Source organism: Canis lupus, chromosome 13 (genome assembly GCF_048164855.1).
Source record: "Canis lupus baileyi chromosome 13, mCanLup2.hap1, whole genome shotgun sequence".
Taxonomy (NCBI): Eukaryota; Metazoa; Chordata; class Mammalia; order Carnivora; family Canidae; genus Canis; species Canis lupus.
The window spans coordinates 46013561-46031343 of NC_132850.1; the positions used below are offsets into that span (position 1 = coordinate 46013561).

At 40.0% G+C, this 17783-nt stretch overlaps 1 protein-coding gene and 1 long non-coding RNA gene across 9 annotated transcripts in view; one reads left to right on the plus strand and one right to left on the minus strand.

The window, feature by feature from the left end:
- Window positions 1-17783, plus strand: part of LOC140603042 (uncharacterized) — a 78235-nt gene that overhangs the window by 35582 nt on the left and 24870 nt on the right. For 4 of the 5 annotated variants that reach the window (XR_012006089.1, XR_012006086.1, XR_012006088.1 and 1 more), the window contains 2 exons: window positions 7701-7787; window positions 16623-16763. This is a non-coding gene — a long non-coding RNA (uncharacterized lncRNA). Of the gene's footprint in view, window positions 1-7700; window positions 7788-16622; window positions 16764-17121; window positions 17321-17783 lie in introns of all 5 variants that reach the window. The other variant, XR_012006087.1, reaches the window with a different exon arrangement.
- The window catches only part of SLC10A7 (solute carrier family 10 member 7), a 248533-nt gene that overhangs the window by 16842 nt on the left and 213908 nt on the right, over window positions 1-17783 (minus strand). For all 4 annotated transcript variants that reach the window (XM_072773508.1, XM_072773511.1, XM_072773512.1 and 1 more), the window contains one exon: window positions 12555-12628. In XM_072773508.1, the coding sequence (XP_072629609.1) occupies window positions 12555-12628 (74 nt within the window). The remainder of the gene's footprint in view (window positions 1-12554; window positions 12629-17783) is intronic.

The window sequence follows — 17783 nt, forward strand, 5'->3', positions numbered from 1 at the left end:
TTATCATCACCGGATAGTTACATGTTTAAGTGTTTGTCTGTTTAATCCTGCTGGTAAGGGAGCTAGATAAGGCAAGAACTTTTCTGTCCTTTGTTCACTGCTGTCCCTGGAACGGGGCCTGTCATACAAGTAAGCACTAAATAAACACTTGGTGAGCAAATGAATGGATCAAGTAAATTGTGTTTTAAAAGCACCTTTTCATCGGCACCAGTGCTTTCTGTCTGGTTTTCCACTGTCAGTGCAGAAGGGTTTGTTTTTTATTAATACGTAGAAAGTTTGTTCTGGTAGTACTAGAGTACTAGAGCACTAGTACTAGATACATTAGTTATAGTACTGAGAGTACCACTACATAGAGCAAACATGCAGCGAAGGCAGGTCTGGGAAGTGGCACAGCCATGCCATCATTACTGTGCTTAGCTTCAGGGGAGATGACATTCCAAATGAGCTGGCTTCCTGGGGCCCAGAAAGCTTTTGAGTTGTGTCCAATTTTATATCTCCTCTTGCCCCCACGGTAACTTGTCAAAAACCTACCGAGTACCCCATGGCATTAAAAAAGTGGGCAGCTAACTTTAATTTCTGGCTGGAGTTGTTTGGATGGGGCTGTAGATGGGGGACAAGGAAGTGGTGGGTGTCCCCCTTGTTTTGCAGCTGCGGGCTTGTTTGTTCTTTGCTGTAAAGAGGCACAGAGCTGGCTGTCAATAGATACATGCACACTGGTTTATAGTGTCTGATTCAATTAAGGGAACTTCTGGGAAGAGACACGACCAAATAAATAATTGGAGAGATGCACCTCTGAAATGACAATTGTTATTCACAGGTCTCTGTTTGCAAGTGGAGATTGAGAGACACGAACTTCAAGTGAATGAGATCTCCTGGGTGAGAGTCTTCACTTCAAACACAGTAAACAACTGTTGTTCTGTGATGCACATTTTAGTACTGCTACGGGCAAACTTTCTAAATATTAATAATAATAATAAAGACCAAACCCCTCTGCAACTGACAGCGAGTGTAGAGCTAGCGGGAAGCACTGGGAGATGGGCTGCTGTCAGCTCTCCTGGATGTGCAAAGGCCTCATCAGAATGGACAAGCTCCAGAACACCATAATTGTGTTCCCCTCATTTCTTGTGGCATTTCCCTTTCAGAAGCATGGAGTGTATATGACTTTGGGTACATTATTGATTATTAATGTGTAAAATTAACCTCCTTAGAGCTACTTCTAACTATGTGGGTGGGTGGTTTTTACTTTGAAATAAATATGAAGCTCGGGAATTAAAAGTCTGCACTAACTTGATGCACTAAAAGTTGACATTGGAGACCTACAGCTTGATAAGCATTTTGTACATAGTTCGGGGTGCCCCTGCAAGTCATGATCAGCTGCCGTGAGGCTGGTGCAGGTACACACTAGCCCCTCTTGCTCTGGTCCCATCACTGAGGCTAAATGAGAGGCAGACAGCTAACACACCATTCTTAGATATTTCTAGAAGTCTGGGTGATGTGATGGAAAGGACCTGGTCTTTGATGTCAGAGGCCTGGGTTTAAATCCTGACCATGCTGCCTGTCAGCTATATGATCAGGTGATCTAACCCTTATACCTTTAAGTTTCCATATCTGTTTAAAATGAGGTTAAAATAACTGTCTTGGAGGAGAGTTGGAGGTTTTAGTGAGGCAGTGTTGGTCAAGTACGTAGTTTGGTGCCTGGCATAGAGTCAGCACCCCCCAAAATGATTCTGATTATTGTTATGATTATGGGATAGAAAAAATGATTGTGATTATTGTTATCATTATGAGATACTACTGTAGGGCTCAGATTTCAGTAGTTTATAGGACTGAACAGGGAAGGGGCTTGCCACTGAAATCATCCAGGGTGAGGTCTGAAGCATTCCTAAAGCTTTTGTGACTGCTGAGGATTGCCACAGGAACTGAGACTTCCTCTTTAGGGTGCTGCCAAAACCTTCATCTGTCTGCAGTTTATGGATAAGTGCTTGCGGTTCTGTTTGGGTTGCTGTCCCTTTCAGAGTGCTGACTTCTGGAAAGCAGAGATTCTATCTTGTGCTTCTTTTCTTTCTTTTTAAATTTTAATTTAATTCTTTTAAAAAAGGATTTATTTATTTATTTCAGAGAGAGAGAGAGAGAGAGAGAGAGAGACAGAGAGAGTAAGCATGAGCAGGGGAAGAGGGGCAGAGGGAGAGAGAGAAGCAGATTCCCCACTGAGCAGGGAGCCCGATGCAGGGCTTGATCCCAGGACCTTGAGATCATGACCTGAGCCAAAATCAAGAGTTGGAGGCTTAACTAACTTAGCCACCCAGGTGCCTTTCTTTTCTTTCTTTTTAAAAAGTCTTTCCATGCTATCAGTTACACTGATTTTATATATTTCTTTTCATGAAAGGACTTATATAAGGGTAACTTTCAAATACCAGGCATGCTGAAATTATTTTAAACATGCCTAAACTTTACTCTTAGCTTAAAGAAAGAAAGCTTCACTTTTGGAGTGACTGTTAAGGGTGATGGGTAGGCACTAAATGAATGGCTTTCCTTTGATCAGGCTATGCCTTGTGAAATACTGGCATACTTCCACATCTAAATGCTGTGGTTTAACCAGATTGATGCAAAGGGAACTCAAAAGACCTTTGAAGTTCAGGCACAAATATAGGTATAGATTAGAGAAACAGAAGTAAATTTTTATCCTTCCTAGACACAACCACAATATCACATACTGAAGCTGTGGAACCAGGTAAGTGATTCTGAGAAATCAGAATCCAAGCCTACTGAGTTATTTTTAAAATTTATTGCTTATCTTTTAATGGTACTTTTTGGTATGTCATGAGCATCTATGTTCTAAGTATCTCCTTTTGGCTAATAATGAGATAAAAAGTATCCACATCATAGCCAGACTAAAGTTAAAAACAAACAAACAAACAAAACAAGACCCCAAATCAACCATGCCAAGTTGACCCAAACTAGTTTTCACTATCATTAAAAAGCACTAACACAAAATTTGCCTGAATGTTCTGCTAGGTCAAAAGCTTCCCTAAAGACCTAGGCGGGTGAGCCACCATCTTTGGAAACCAAGAGGTGATTCTGGATGCATGTATTATGGTGGCTTTAAAATTTCAGATGCATAATACTATTTTTTTTGGTATATTTCAAAAATTGGACTCCAGGGGCTTATTCTTAAAAATTCTGAATCAGATGAATTCAATTCATCTCCTTTTTTGTTTCTTTAAAGGAAGTGACTTGCTGTAATTTAGAAGGCCATCCTTGGAGAAATATTGATCTTAAGGTACCCCTCTAAAGGCTCAAGATTCTAAAGCTGAATACCTTTCAAAATCAGAGAATTATATAACGTTAGAATAAGAAGGGCCCCAGAGATCATCTAGCCTAAATTTTGTATTGCTAGTGGACCACAGTTCTGATACTAGAGCAGAAAACTTTCTGAAGAACTCTCATCACAGTTCAGCACGTGGCTAAGAGTCAGACTTGGTGTGAGTTCTGGTTCTGCCACCTGGGTCATGTGACTCGGGTAAGCTGCTTATCACTTAGGAACCTCACTTTCCCTATATGGGGTGATTGTGAGAGTAATGTGAGCTGATGTGTGTAAAGAACTGTTGGGAAGTGACCTATACCAGGGTTGTCGTGAAGAAGTTTCTGATTCTTTCTGGCAGATAATGTGTAGTGGCCAAAGAAAGAATTTTAAGGTAGGTGAAGATGAGCTACACTCCCATAAGCTGGCTAGCAGGTTTGAATGAAAGCAAGCTGCCACATACCCAGGTATTTTTATTTATTTTTTATTTTTTAAAGATTTTATCTACTTATTCATGAGAGACACAGAGAGAGAAAGAGGCAGAGACACAGGTAGAGGGAGAAGCAGGCTCCATGCAGGGAGCCCAACGTGGGACTCGATCTGGGGTCTCTGGGATCGTGCCCTGGGCCAAAGGCAGGCGCCAAACCGCTCAGCCACCTAGGGATCTCCCTACCCAGGTATTTTTAACTGAACACATATCAGTAGTCACACACAAACACAGTTTAAACAACCTATCCTGTCCACTCAAAGTTCCAATTCTGACCTTTCAAGTGCTCTCACTAGCCCCTTGCACGCGGTCTCTCAAAGCACACACAGCAACATTCTAGAGCAGGATTCTGATTCTGACCCGTACAGTCAGCCTCAGGCAACCACAGGTCCTCCTCATAGCAACAGAGCACAAAACCATGCAGGGATGAGCCTCCAGCACAGCCCCGAGGATTTCATATTTGAGCCACCGGATTGACTAGATTCTTTGTAAAAAGTAGGAAGTAGCTCTAAAGTTTTCAGGCAGTCTACATATCAGTGAGAGTTAATTCATTACATTTATCATGCTAAGTAACAAGCCAGTAATTTCATCAATAAAAACCTATTTCAGAATGCATTATGCTGATTAGCAAAAATCTCTGGTTGAAAGATATAGATAACAAAAGCATTTGTTGGAGCTGCCTCTGGAGTATTTCCTTTCTGATGAAATAGTAGCTGAACACTTGGGTGAGAATTTTCCATTGGAGCAACTGGCCCTAACTAGTACATACATATGTGATGCCACACTATGAACACAAAGCTATTTTCAAGTAAATTACTTCATGTAACAAGCACATAGCACAGTATTTGCCTATTAAGTACCCAATTACTGTTAGCTGTTATCATTATTCCTACTACTATTGAAAACATGATGAATAGAGACACAATTAAAAAATAAATTAAAAAAGGTGTAGAAACTCTGTACTAAAAGCTGTATTAATAAAACCTAAATGCAGATGATCTCCTATAACCACAAATCAAGAATTGTTCTGGGTTTTAATTTAGCTTGGATTCCTACATGGTATCAGAAATTTGGGTTAAAGTTTAAATAAAAAAAGACAGTAGAAGCTAAAGCCTACATGGTAACTATCTGAGGAAGAGGATAAAATCTCACCAAGAAGGTATAAAGTAATAATTTTCAGACTTTGGATTATGACCCATTAATGAGTTGCACATCAATTTAATAGGATTTATCTACCACTTGTATAGAATATGGAATGTATCACATATGTATCACATATGGAATGTATATCACATAAAGTAAGAGTGCATATTATTTTGTAAACCTTTTACAACAGGCAATGCATCCTAGATCACACTATAAAATGTATTTCTAACTGCAGGTTGTAGTTAAATACATTTGACAATCTATGGCATAGGAACCATGAAGAAGGAGAAGCATGTGGGGTATCAGGGCACTAATCTTCCAGATGAACATCTCCTGGCATATCTTTGAGATTAATGGTACCTGAGGGTCAGGGTAATAAACCCAAAAACCAAAGAGGTTTTATTATCTTTAATTTCATACTTGCTGCCTAGGACCTGGGAACTTCCTAAATTTTTTTTATTATATAAGTCTAGATATGCTAGTAATGATTTTCAGACACCAAATTCAGAATCAAAAACTCAAAACAAAATAATTCACAAACCTCTGAGGAACCTAAGTGTATCACTTTGAGAACTTCATTTCTTTCTTTCTTTAAATGGATCAGAAAATGGTACAAAATGGCAGATACTCCCTCACTTTCATTTAGCATAGTACTAAAATCTACTGTCTATAATTTCAGTGGCATCTTTAAGAATCTATCAAATGGTCCCCAAAATGCCTTTCATTATGGAACCTTTACTCTAGCAGCAAACTGCAGGACAGAAATATATTTGTGGCTACTGCTTGAACACAACCATCTATTTTTTAGTCTCTACTCTGGATTTTTATTTCTACTTTAACAGTTTATTGTCATACACCACCATGTCTCTTAGTTTGCAAGAAAAGAGTGGAGACAGTGATGCCTCATGAAAGGCAGGGGCTGGCTCATTAAGACTCAGTTTAAATAGAATGTAGAATATAACTTTTTTTGAGGGGGGTATTATGTCTCTTGAAATCTTATTTATTTTTATTTTTTATTTAAATTTAATTTAGTTAATATATAGTCTATTACTAGTTTCATGGATAGAATTTAGTGATTCATCAGTTGCATGTAACATCCAGTGCTCATTACATCATGTGTCCTCCTAAAGCCCTTCACCTAGGTACCCCATCCTTCCATCTACCTCCCCTCCAGCAACTCTCAGTTTGTTTCCTATAGTTCAGAGTCTCTTATGGTTTGCCACCCCCTCTGTTTTACTCTGGTGATGGGAATGCAAACTGGTGCAATCACCTAGAAAACACTATGGAGTTTCCTCAAAAAGTTAAAAGTAAATTGCCCTATATCCCAGCAATTACACTAGTAGGTATTTATCCAAAGGATACAAATATAGTGATGTGAAGGGGCATCTGCACCCCAGTTTTTATGCAGCAATGCCCACAACAGCCAAACTGTGGGAAGAGCCCAGATGTCCATCGACAGATGAATGGACAGGATGTGGTATGTATATAAAGGAATATTAGTCAGCTATTGAAAAGAATGAAATCTTGCATTTGCAACGATGTGGAGGGAGCTAGAGGGTATAAGGCTGAGTGAAATAAGTCAGTCAGAGAAAGACAAATACCATATGATTTCACTCATATGTGGAACTTAAGAAACCAAACCGATGAGCACAGGGGAGGGAAGAATATAACTTACTGTTATTAAAGAAGGTGGAAGGAATGAGTACCAGTTTATGACTGGGCCATGTGGAAATATGTGCTTATGGGGACAATGATAGATACTGAGTATTTTATTTATTTATTTATTTATTTATTTATTTATTTATTTATTTATTTATTTATGATAGTCACAGAGAGAGAGAGAGAGAGGCAGAGACACAGGCAGAGGGAGAAGCAGGCTCCATGCACCGGGAGCCTGATGTGGGATTCGATCCCAGGTCTCCAGGATCGCGCCCTGGGCCAAAGGCAGGCGCCAAACCACTGCGCCACCCAGGGATCCCCGATACTGAGTATTTTTAAACTATTTTATAATTAGCAATGTCATCAGACGTGATTTTCTTTTTTAAACAATAAAATACTCCAAACTCACACCAAGATCACACATTTACAGTATGTGGAATCAGTATAGCACCTTTTGATCTTCAAAGTGCTGTCATATCTTACTACCCAGTGCAGTTCTGGAAGTTGGGAGGCTGAGAATCTGGTCTCCATTAGTTATATGGTCTGGGGTAAGCCTGTAAAATTTTTCCATCTCTTTGTAAGCACTATAATTACTGACCTCCTAATAGTCAAGGTTTTCAGGTTACATGATTTACTCAGCTCAATGCTTTAAAAAGTGCTTCCCAGTCATGGGGCAGTTTAATTCTATACACCAAATAGAGTCACAGGTAAGTTTTAGGGGAAAAGAACAACAGAAACAGAAACTTCTGTATTTCAATCCCATCTCCTCTTGAGAAAAGAATGCGGATGTTATTAAGTGATCTCTTTAGCCCAAATGGCAAGTAGCCCTGTCACATTCTCAGATAGCTTCCAAGTAAAACTGAAAATAAGATCCTTTGCAGATTCTGTTTCTTTAACCTCTTTCAGAAGAAGCAAGAACTGTATTTCCTTCCCTATAGTATTATACCATCACTTACAGAATTGTTTGCGAACTCTTTTCTCTTTCATACATGGCAGGGAAACTGCTATCTTAAGGAATGGAAATATCAGTCATTGAGCACAGACTCACAGAAACTTGAGCCTGGGAGGAATGTCACATGCTGTCTTGTCCATCTTCTCACTTAACAGATGAGGAAGTTGAGGCCCACAGCAGTTACATGATTTGTTCCAGCTTTTTGGTGAGAGAATTGGAACCTGAATCTGGGCTAAAATCAGGTATGTGTTCTTTTCACTCTTTCCAGAATCCCAGTGCCTTGCCAAAAAGTTATATTCTTTTTGCTTTAATAGAATGGTTGCTTAATAGTTTCTTGTCGCAGTTCAGCTGTGTGACTGCAACCCTGGACTCATAATGAAGTATAAACAATGTGGGGGAATACCTGCCTTGATTCACCTTTGTATGCAGTGTCTAGAAATGGTAAGACACTCAGTGGACTTGTAATAGTGTTGATCACAATACTCTAAAATTTAAATAGCATTCCTTCAATTCCGAAATGCTCTTAGAAATAAGAAATGACTGAGCGTCTCACAATCGACTGCCAATAGCTGACACGCTATGAGAGTACGTGCTTTCATTGTGCTATTTAAAAACATGAAAAACTAATATAAATATATACTTAAGGATCTCAAACATCCTGAAACATTTTCTTTCTTGGTGTTGTGAGAACTTTTTTTTTTTTTTTTTACATATACTGAAACTCTAGATAAGCAAAGTGATCTGAATACTCAAGAGAAAAAGATAAATAAAATAAAAGTAAAATACTAATTCCACAGAGTATCTTGGATCGAATTACTCTCTTGATGAGATCTATTGACTGACTGTGCACTGAGCCATTGTTAACCAGGCTACAAGCTGTTCTTCAATCTCTGCTATGTAAAATACCTTGTCATTATTATACAAATACTGGCATCAAACTCTCAGAGAAGAATTTAGGAGAGTTCGTGGCTTTCACGGCAACCCACAGCAAATGATGCCGTCTTGACAAAATATAAAATTACCTCCAACCCTGAGCTGAAACTATAGGAGAGCAGCAAACAAGCCCTGTAGTATTGTTTTAGATGAAGCACAGTGATAGCTCAGTGCTTCCTTCGGGCCTCCTCTTTCTTCCTGAACGAACTCCAGGGAATGGCATCATGTCAGGCTTTCCAGATGGATTATGTGAAGCCATAGCTCAATGTCATTTTCAATAGGAAGCCTCATAATTAAAGGTCAAATAGTCACTTCATCTGCAATCAATCAATAGAAAAAGTACTAATACGAAGAACTAATCAATCAATGGCAAATGCACTAATAAAAGCAATGAATCAAATTCAGCATCTGTGTAGAGGCAAGTACACTGAAGAGATTGAGACGGGGCAAAGGCAAGAACAATAAAATAAATTGGAAGTGTAGGTACAAGAGAATATTTAGAAGGATTCTTGAGCAAGAGTTTTTATCTTTAGTTCATTAGTTACCTGGGCACCACTCAGCCTGCAATGATTTATTCTTAAATACAAATACTGTATATAATAATGAATAGTATCTCCTAAGGCTTACTTAATGTATTCTATTGGAGGTGTCATATGCAGGTGCGTGCATGTGTTCTATGTGTATAAAAACAGTAGGAAAGATACTTTGATAGTGACCTCAAAAGGGGTAGATATAGTTTCTAAATGCCAAATAGATCTATTATAATTTACTGTATTTCACCTTTGTGTGAAATACAGAGGTGAGAGACAGTATAACGCTGAGTGATATTCTCTGAGATACATACCCCGCTTTCTGGAATATGATTTTTTTCACACTTAGTGGGATGTTTTTTCATTTCCATGCAGGTGAGAATTTCCCTTAAGATAGTTAGTGGACTGTCGCTCAGGCTACTGTCATAGCACATCCTCTGTACCAGTGATGTCCTCCTTACCGGAGGACCTAAGGATCTATTTCACAAGAGAACACTGCAAAAACAAAGTGTATAAGCAGACAAAAGTCAAATTGACTCAACCCTTTTTAGCAAAACAGCTACTTCTGACAGGTGTTCAGAGCACCTGTTTGCCTGAAAATTAGGTTTCAGAAAGCATTGGGAACAGAAGACTATAGCTTTGAGATTCAGAAAAATAAAAAAGACAAAAAAAAAAAAAGATCTAATGGGTAGGCATTTTACTTATAGAATAGGGAAGATTACTGATCATGCCGCAGTATGCTTCTTGGGTCAGGCTCTTTGTTCAAAACAGCCAGCTCCGGCACAGAAGCACATGGTGGAGAGACAAAATGTCCATTTTGGTTTTCCTGACAAAAGCAAACCCCTAGGAGTGTATGGGGTTTAAAAGCCCATTGGAGAAATGCAGGGCTGTATCTGGTGTGGCCATGGCTCAGCATCTATTCTCAGGACATGGGCTCATATGATCTCTGGCTCTGGACATCTGAGGCATCTGGCAGCACTCGCCTCTGGACACCCTACCTTTGTAACAGCCCCTTACTTTTGAGGACACTTGGAACGTTAGACATCACCACGTGGGAAATAAAGTGCAAGATGATTTCTTTGAAGTCAAAAATTAAACCAGGCCTATTACATGAATATCTAGAGGATGAGGGGTCAGGGGACTGGAGCCCTGGAAATGGTAACATAGTTGTAACTAATAGAGCTAATGATAACTAATAACAACTACTACTTAAAAGACTGCTTCTGCTTAAAAGACTATGTGCTGTATGCTAGGAAGCACACCAACTCCTGCAGGTGGGCCACAGCAATCTACACCTGTGCAGTTGTTGCACACATTCTGTCCTGTACTGACTACCTGTTATGTACAAGTGCTGTGCTAGGTACTTAACACATTGTATCTTTAACCTTCATAAACTTTATAAAGTAAGTATTATTCTGCTCCATTTTACAGATGAAAAGCTAAGGTTCAGGGAGGTTAAGCAATTTGTCCAGAGTCACAAAGTTAGGATTGGAATGTGGCTTCCAAAGCTCTCTCAACTTCCATAGGATGATATTACAAAGAAAGCCTAACAAAAATACTGCAAGGTATAGACATTCAAAACAGTTAACCCTTGAACAACATGGGTTTGAACTACATGGGTCCACTAATACATGGATATTTTTTTCGATAAACACGGTACAGTACTGTAACTGTATGTTCTCTTCCTTATGCTTTTCTTAATCACGTTTTCTTTTCTCTAGACTACTTTATTGTAAGAACACAGTATATAATATATATAATGTACAAAATATGGTTAATCGACTGTTATCAGTAAGGCTTCTCATCAACAGTAGGCTATTGATAGTTAAGTTTTTTGGGGAGTCAGAAGTTTTACATGGTTTTTTGACTATGCGGGGGGGGGGTTGGTTCCCCCAAAGCCCCCTACTCCTGCATTATTCAAGGGTCACCCGTCTATCATTCATTAAGATCAGCTGAAGCCCTACATAGCAAGTGCTCCTTAAAGAGTTTGTCCAATTTCGAAATCACTTTCCAAACTCGGCAAGATTGACAACAGATTCTATCAAACAAATATGCTTGCAGTCAGTAAAAATATTATGAAATGTCTTTGTTTTCTAGCTTACAAACTGAACTTCTTTAACATGGACAGAGCAATGTCATGATTTTCATTCTCTTAAGTGAGTCTCATGCCAAAATGTAATTTTTAATGCGAGTCTTTACCACAATGTGCTTACTACCTCAAGGAGTTTGTGAATGATGTATATTTCAGTAGCGTTCCTGACTACTTAATGACTTTTTTTTAAAGACCCTATTCATCTATTCATGAGAGACACAGAGAAAGGCAGAGACATAGGCAAAGGGAAAAGCAGGCTCCCTGCAGGGAGCCCGATGTGGGACTCGATCCCAGGACCCTGGGATCATGACCCGAGCTGAAGGCAGGTGCTCAACTGCTGAGCCACCCAAGTGCTACACTTAATGACTTTTAGTGACTAAAAGCATGGATTCAGGCACCTGGGCAGGTTACTGGGACAATGCCACTACCCTAGATAAAGCTTAGTAGAAAATAGCACTTTTCTTCTTGATGTAACTTTTGTCCATTGAATAAATACATATTTCACTTTGGGTGCTTGAATTAAAGATAACTACATTGTGTTTCTTTATAGAAATAACATTCTGAAATGAACTTTAAACTAATGTCAATATCAGATTAGAGTAACAGTATTTCTACCTTGCTCCAAACTTCCAAAAAGTAAGTTAACATTTTCCAGGGACAACTCTAGAACCTTCAAAGCCATGTTTTTGCCCATTCACTTTCTGAAGTTCCCCACCCTTCCCCATCCCTGTCACCCCCTACTACAGCTTTTGATGTGAACCTTCCACACTGAAAACTTTTTATAAGAATCAAAAACATAATTACAATTTTTAAAATTTTTTTATTTATGATAGCCACACACACACACACACACACACACACACACACACACAGAGGCAGAGACATAGGCAGAGGGAGAAGCAGGCTCCATGCACCGGGAGCCCGACGTGGGATTCGATCCCGGGTCTCCAGGTTCGTGCCCTGGGCCAAAGGCAGGCGCCAAACCGCTGCGCCACCCAGGGATCCCACATAATTACAAATTAAGTTAAATCCTACAGTATTAAATTTAGGCCTTCAAAAATTGATTCAATCAAAAAAAAAATTGATTCAATCAAATAATGGCATTTCAAAGGAATGACTTATCCTCACCTTTCTTTTGGTTTTTATCTACAGAGTGGACAATACTCCATTCCACTTAATTTGAAGAGTTGCTTAAGTTTCAAAATCATAATATATAACTGTCTGAGGATAACATTAGGTTGATTTTTTAAAATTTTATTTATTTATTCATTAGAGACATACAGAGAGAGAGAGCAGAGACATAGGCAGAGAGAGAAGCAGGCTTCCTGTATGAAGCCCAATGTGGGACTTGATCCCAGGACCCTGGGATCACACCCTGAGCCAAAGGCAGGTGCTCAACCACTGAGCCACCCAGGCGTCCCTTAAGTTGATTTTTAACTTTCTGAGTCACTTACCCAGTGTGAGGGACTTGTGTGTAGAACAGAAAATGATAGCCACAGTGTCTGCTGGTGTGAAACCCGAGTTATTCCTAGGGGCAAAAAAAGTGTTTTACAAATACTTGTATAAAAATCCTACTTAACACATCCCAAATCAAATGAAGTAGGTAGTACCTACCTTCATGTTAATATCATTTTGATCAATCCTGGTGATACAAGTAATTCTATGCCCAAATGTAGAGAGGTGTCTGAATTTCTTTTTAGAAAATCATTCCTGAGTCATTTATCCATGAAGAGCAAGTCTTACAAATGTATGGTGGACCCCACTTCTCCCCCCTTCCCCATCCCTCTTTCCTAACCTCTGGCAACCACCAAGCTGCTCAAAAACCTTTTTCAAGAAACAAAACAAAACAAAACAAAAAAAACCCTTTTTCATTTCAAAATGTTCTGTATATGGAATGATATGGTATGTAACCCTTTGGGATTGGCTTTTTTTACTCAACATAATTCACTAGACATTCATCTAAGTCATTGTGTATATCAATAATTTGTTCCTCTTATTGCTAAATAGTATCCCATGACATATATGTACCATAATTTGTTTAACCATTCACCTATGGAAGGACAGCTGGACTCTATCTAGTTATTGGTTATTAAAAATAAAGTTGCTCTAAAAAATATGTGGTGGAGGTCTCTGGAGATCACATACATAACCAGGCTGTGGTGTAGTGCTTTGTGAAAATCATGTAGTGGGGACCTCTGTTAGCAAAGTTACTAGGCCTATCACTTGACATTATTTCCAATGGCTGGGAAGTGTTAATGTATCTCCATAATAGTTTCCCTCAAGAAGCAGCATACCTTTCTGGCAGCAAACATGGTATGAAAAAAGATTTTTCATCATATGCTTTAGTAAAAAATATAAGTTCTCACTCCTTGAGCAGTTACTGTGTATCAGATCCTCCTCTAAGGTCTATACATTGGAAGACAACTATCCCATAAGGTAGGCGATACAATAACCCTACAGAGAGAGGAGAAAACTGAGTGACACCAAAGTTGTGTAGCTTTATCCAGGGCCCCAGAGCTAGAAAGTGACAGAGCCACAATTTAAATCAAGTTTGCTTACTAAGCCATTAGAAATGACAAATACCCACCATTTGCTTCAATGTGGATGGAACTGGAGGGTATTATGCTGAGTGAAGTAAGTCAATCGGAGAAGGACAAACATTATATGGTCTCATTCATTTGGGGAATATAAATAATAGTGAAAGGGAATAGAAGGGAAGGGAGAAGAAATGGGTAGGAAATATCATAAAGGGAGACAGAACACGAAGACTCCTAACTCTGGGAAACGAACTAGGGGTGGTGGAAGGGGAGGAAGGCGGGGGGTAGGGGTGAATGGGTGATGGGCACTGAGGGGGGCACTTGATGGGATGAGCACTGGGTGTTATTCTGTATGTTGGCAAATTGAACACCAATAAAAAATAAATTTATTATTAAAAAATAAATAAATCAAGTCTGCCTTCTGTGCCTATACTATAGGCACAGAACTGCTATGTTCTGATTGTTATATTAAGCATTAATATACTAAACTCCATTAAATGTTATGGGGATCGGTACTGGTGAATTTCATATTCCGATTTTTCTATTTTGGGACAGGAAGACATAGAGAACCAGGAGCCAAAAGGATTAGAAATGTTATTGTGGTTAGTGTGCTTGTTATGTTAGAAACTGTTCCTTCCTGCAGAATCAGGATTTGAAGGTACAGTGAAACTATTTGTTCCCTGCCTTAATTTAGCAAATGGAAAATGCTCCAGAACCTGACTCTATATGTATATAGTTGCAGATATAACAATCTACCCAATTTTTAAGGATCTCTAATGAAAGTGATCCTACCACTTTCCTTAGTAACCTCATCCTCACATAAAACTTTCAATGGAAGAAAAATCTTCCCTAAATAGATCTACACATCCTGTTTTCTTTGTTATGTACTTACTGGAGGGGAGAAGGGCCTTCTTCTCCTATACCTCTTCCTCATCCCCTGTGTTAAGAGAATATGGAAATTTCCTTTGGTCTTCTCTCTTCTGAAAAGTCATGTGTTATCATGCTTCCTAACTAGTCTTACCTCCAGCTCTTTTTGGATAACTTCCCAAATTGAATTTTTTGGTGTCTCACCTCAGTTGAAGATTCTCCATGGATATGTGACTTGAGGATAAGACTGCCTTACTGTTCCCACATTTTATTCTCATATTTATATTGTGATATTACATTTCTTTTTAAACATTGCACTATATGGCTGACATATTCCTTGATCCCTTTGTTCATTATATATAGTGGTCACATATATGTATATATACACACACACACACATAGAGAGATTGAGAGAGAGCGAGAGATTGAGAAAGAGAGAAAAAGAGGGGGTAGGAGGGTTATGGCACCAAAGAAAAGGATAACCTTTTTTTTTTTTTTTTAAGATTTTATTTTTTCAGAGAGGCACAGAGAGAGAGAGAGAGAGAGAGAGAGAGGCAGACGGAGAAGCAGGCTCCATGCAGGGAGCCCGACGTGGGACTCGATCCTGGGTCTCCAGGATCATGCCCTGGGCTGAAGGCATTGCTAAACTGCTGGGCCGGGGCTGCCAAAAGGATTATCTTGAGCTTGGCAGGGAATGGGGACAATGATGGAGCATACAGAGGACCCTCTTGAAGGAAATAACAATTGAGCTGGGCTTTAAAGGCCAGGTTTAGGTGTGGGTAGGTGTGTATTTCAGATAAAGGAGAGTGAGGCTAAAATCTGGGGTCCAGGGGGCAGTTGGCAAAGAGCAGCCTCTTCAGGCTGACTTGTGTGCAGGGATACTGGCTTGTGACCAGGAGTGTGGACTTGACAAGACGGGCTAAGGAGGTCAAGAGGAGTAAGCACACAGTGTGGTGTGAGACTGGTGATGATGAGGCTGGGCAGGAAGGAGAAAGTTGGAAGGGCCTGAAGAATCACAGTGAGGGCAGCGATGCTGGTAAGAGATATGAAGATAGAATAAAAAAAACTTGTTGGCTGTTGAATTCTGTGAAATATTCCCTTCCAGCAGCTTAAGAGCACAGGCTTTGGGGAGCACAGACACCTGAATTTCAATCCAGACCATCCTTTTGCTTATATATAAAATGGGGATAATACTGCTGGCCTCTTAGGGGTCATTGTGAGGATACAATACCAACGTTTGTTAAGAATTGGCACATTGCAAGTTTTTAACATAAGCTAGCTGATATTATTGTTGCTGTTACTTTTAGAGAAGAGAAACAAGAAGCTTGGAATGCATAGGATTAAAAGGAGCACTAGGCTGTTAATGGAAATTGGGAAGGGAAGAGGTGGCCCAATGGGGTCTGGGGAGAAGGCCAAGGAGATGAGCGAGGAGAATCTGTGTTAGTGAGAGAGTTCTATGTTTTCAAGAAATCTGGTAAAGAGAAGAAAAAGATCATGAATATCTGCAATCTGAACATGACCCTGCAGAGAGAGTGAAGGCCCAGTGGGTAGAAACAACTGCTGAAACCAGGTCCTTAGAAAGGCCCGAGAGCCCAGGCTGCAGGTTTAACCTGAGAGGGCTCATTTCCCAGTCGGTGAACTGGACACAAAAGAAGACAAGGTGAGTGAAAAATATAGAAATTTTAATGTAGGGAATGGGAAAGTAGGCAATTTATATCAGATATTTCACTTTCTTTGTAAAGCATAGACACTTCACTCATCCACAGAGTTTGGGGTAATAAAGAGGCCTGGATGTGTAAGTAATTAGGAGAGAGGCACATCAGGCACTAGGACTTCACAGTGAATAAACCCCTTCTACAGGAATGGCCACCCACTCGTGCTTGTAGAGCCTGTGGCATAACACACTGGCCTTGTTTGAGGCTATTCTCCAGCAATGCCTGTTGTGTCAGTGACACTATGAAGGCCTTTGTCATCTTTTGCTAGCCCTGTTTATAACCCAGTGTGGCTACCTCTGGATTATGCTGTTTGTTGTGTTTTTTTTTTTTCTTTCCACGACAGTCCAGCAATACCCTTCTCCTTTAGTGAACTTTGTTCGGCTTGATATCTTGCTCTTTCCAGGTGGTAGTACACTTCTAGTGTGTCAAAGTCTCTCCAGCCCAGAAGGCTCTGATTTAATCTGGCATTGGCTGTCAGCCGTTAGAGCTGTACTTCCGGTGCAGCTAAGAAGGATATCTGCATGACCGGCTCCCCTGTCTGGAGGTAAGGAGGCTTCAGGTAAGGTGGCTGAGGCTAGGCCTGTGCGGGGAAGGTTCCAGCCCGATCTGAGTTGGAACACAGCCCTGCAGTTCTACTGCCACAGCGTCTGCTAGTGGGGAGGGAGGAGTATCAGCACATAAAAACGGCCCGTTTACGGTTAAAAACAATACTCTCCCTGCCTGAACACTATCTGGAGAGACACAGAACGGGTCTTGAGGAAAGCCAACAGAGCAAATGCTCACTGAAGCCTCCATTCATGAGGAGGAGAAGGATGGTGCTAGTGAGCCACCAGAGCAGGAAACAAGGAGCGTTTTCTAAGCCCTCTACTCCCGCTACTTCTTTCTTCCTGGAACTGCCTCAGAAGCTCCAGTGTGCTCCTGCTGCCTGCTTTCTCCAAAAAAGGGGAAGGTTAATAAACGGCGTCCCTAAAGTCAGACACCACTAGGAAGTAGGCTGCCTGGAACTGGAGACCAGCTTGCTTTCTGAGAAGGAAATTAAGAAAATAAAGACACCGACACCACCACCACCACCACCACCACACAGTTAGAGGAGCTATCTCGGTAGGTAACCCTCCTGCAGCCACGTTCCATCAAGGGGTGGCGCGATGGCAGAAAGTCATGCCAACACCCAGGAAAACGAAGCACCTTGTGCATTATGGTTAAGTGTAATGACTATAATTATTTTCAGTGATTAACGTCTCTATTGTGTTTGCTCATGCTCTTGAAAGGAAAGGAATCACATTACTATTTATTTTCTAACTCTATCTTATCTCTTTTTAATATTGATTTTCTTTTTATCCTGTTTTTATAATCCTTTTGATCACTTTGGCTTCCCTTGAGATGTTTATTTCCTTTTCTTCCCAACTGGTCTTTTTATGCTCTCTTACAAAGCTTTCAATCAGTGTTTCCCACATAATATTTATCTTGCCTTTCTCTGCAGTACTCACAAAGGAAAACATGTCAGAAGGTTTTACTAGTAGAATCACAGAATGTGGAACAGAAAAGGTCCTCTGAGAGAGTTCCA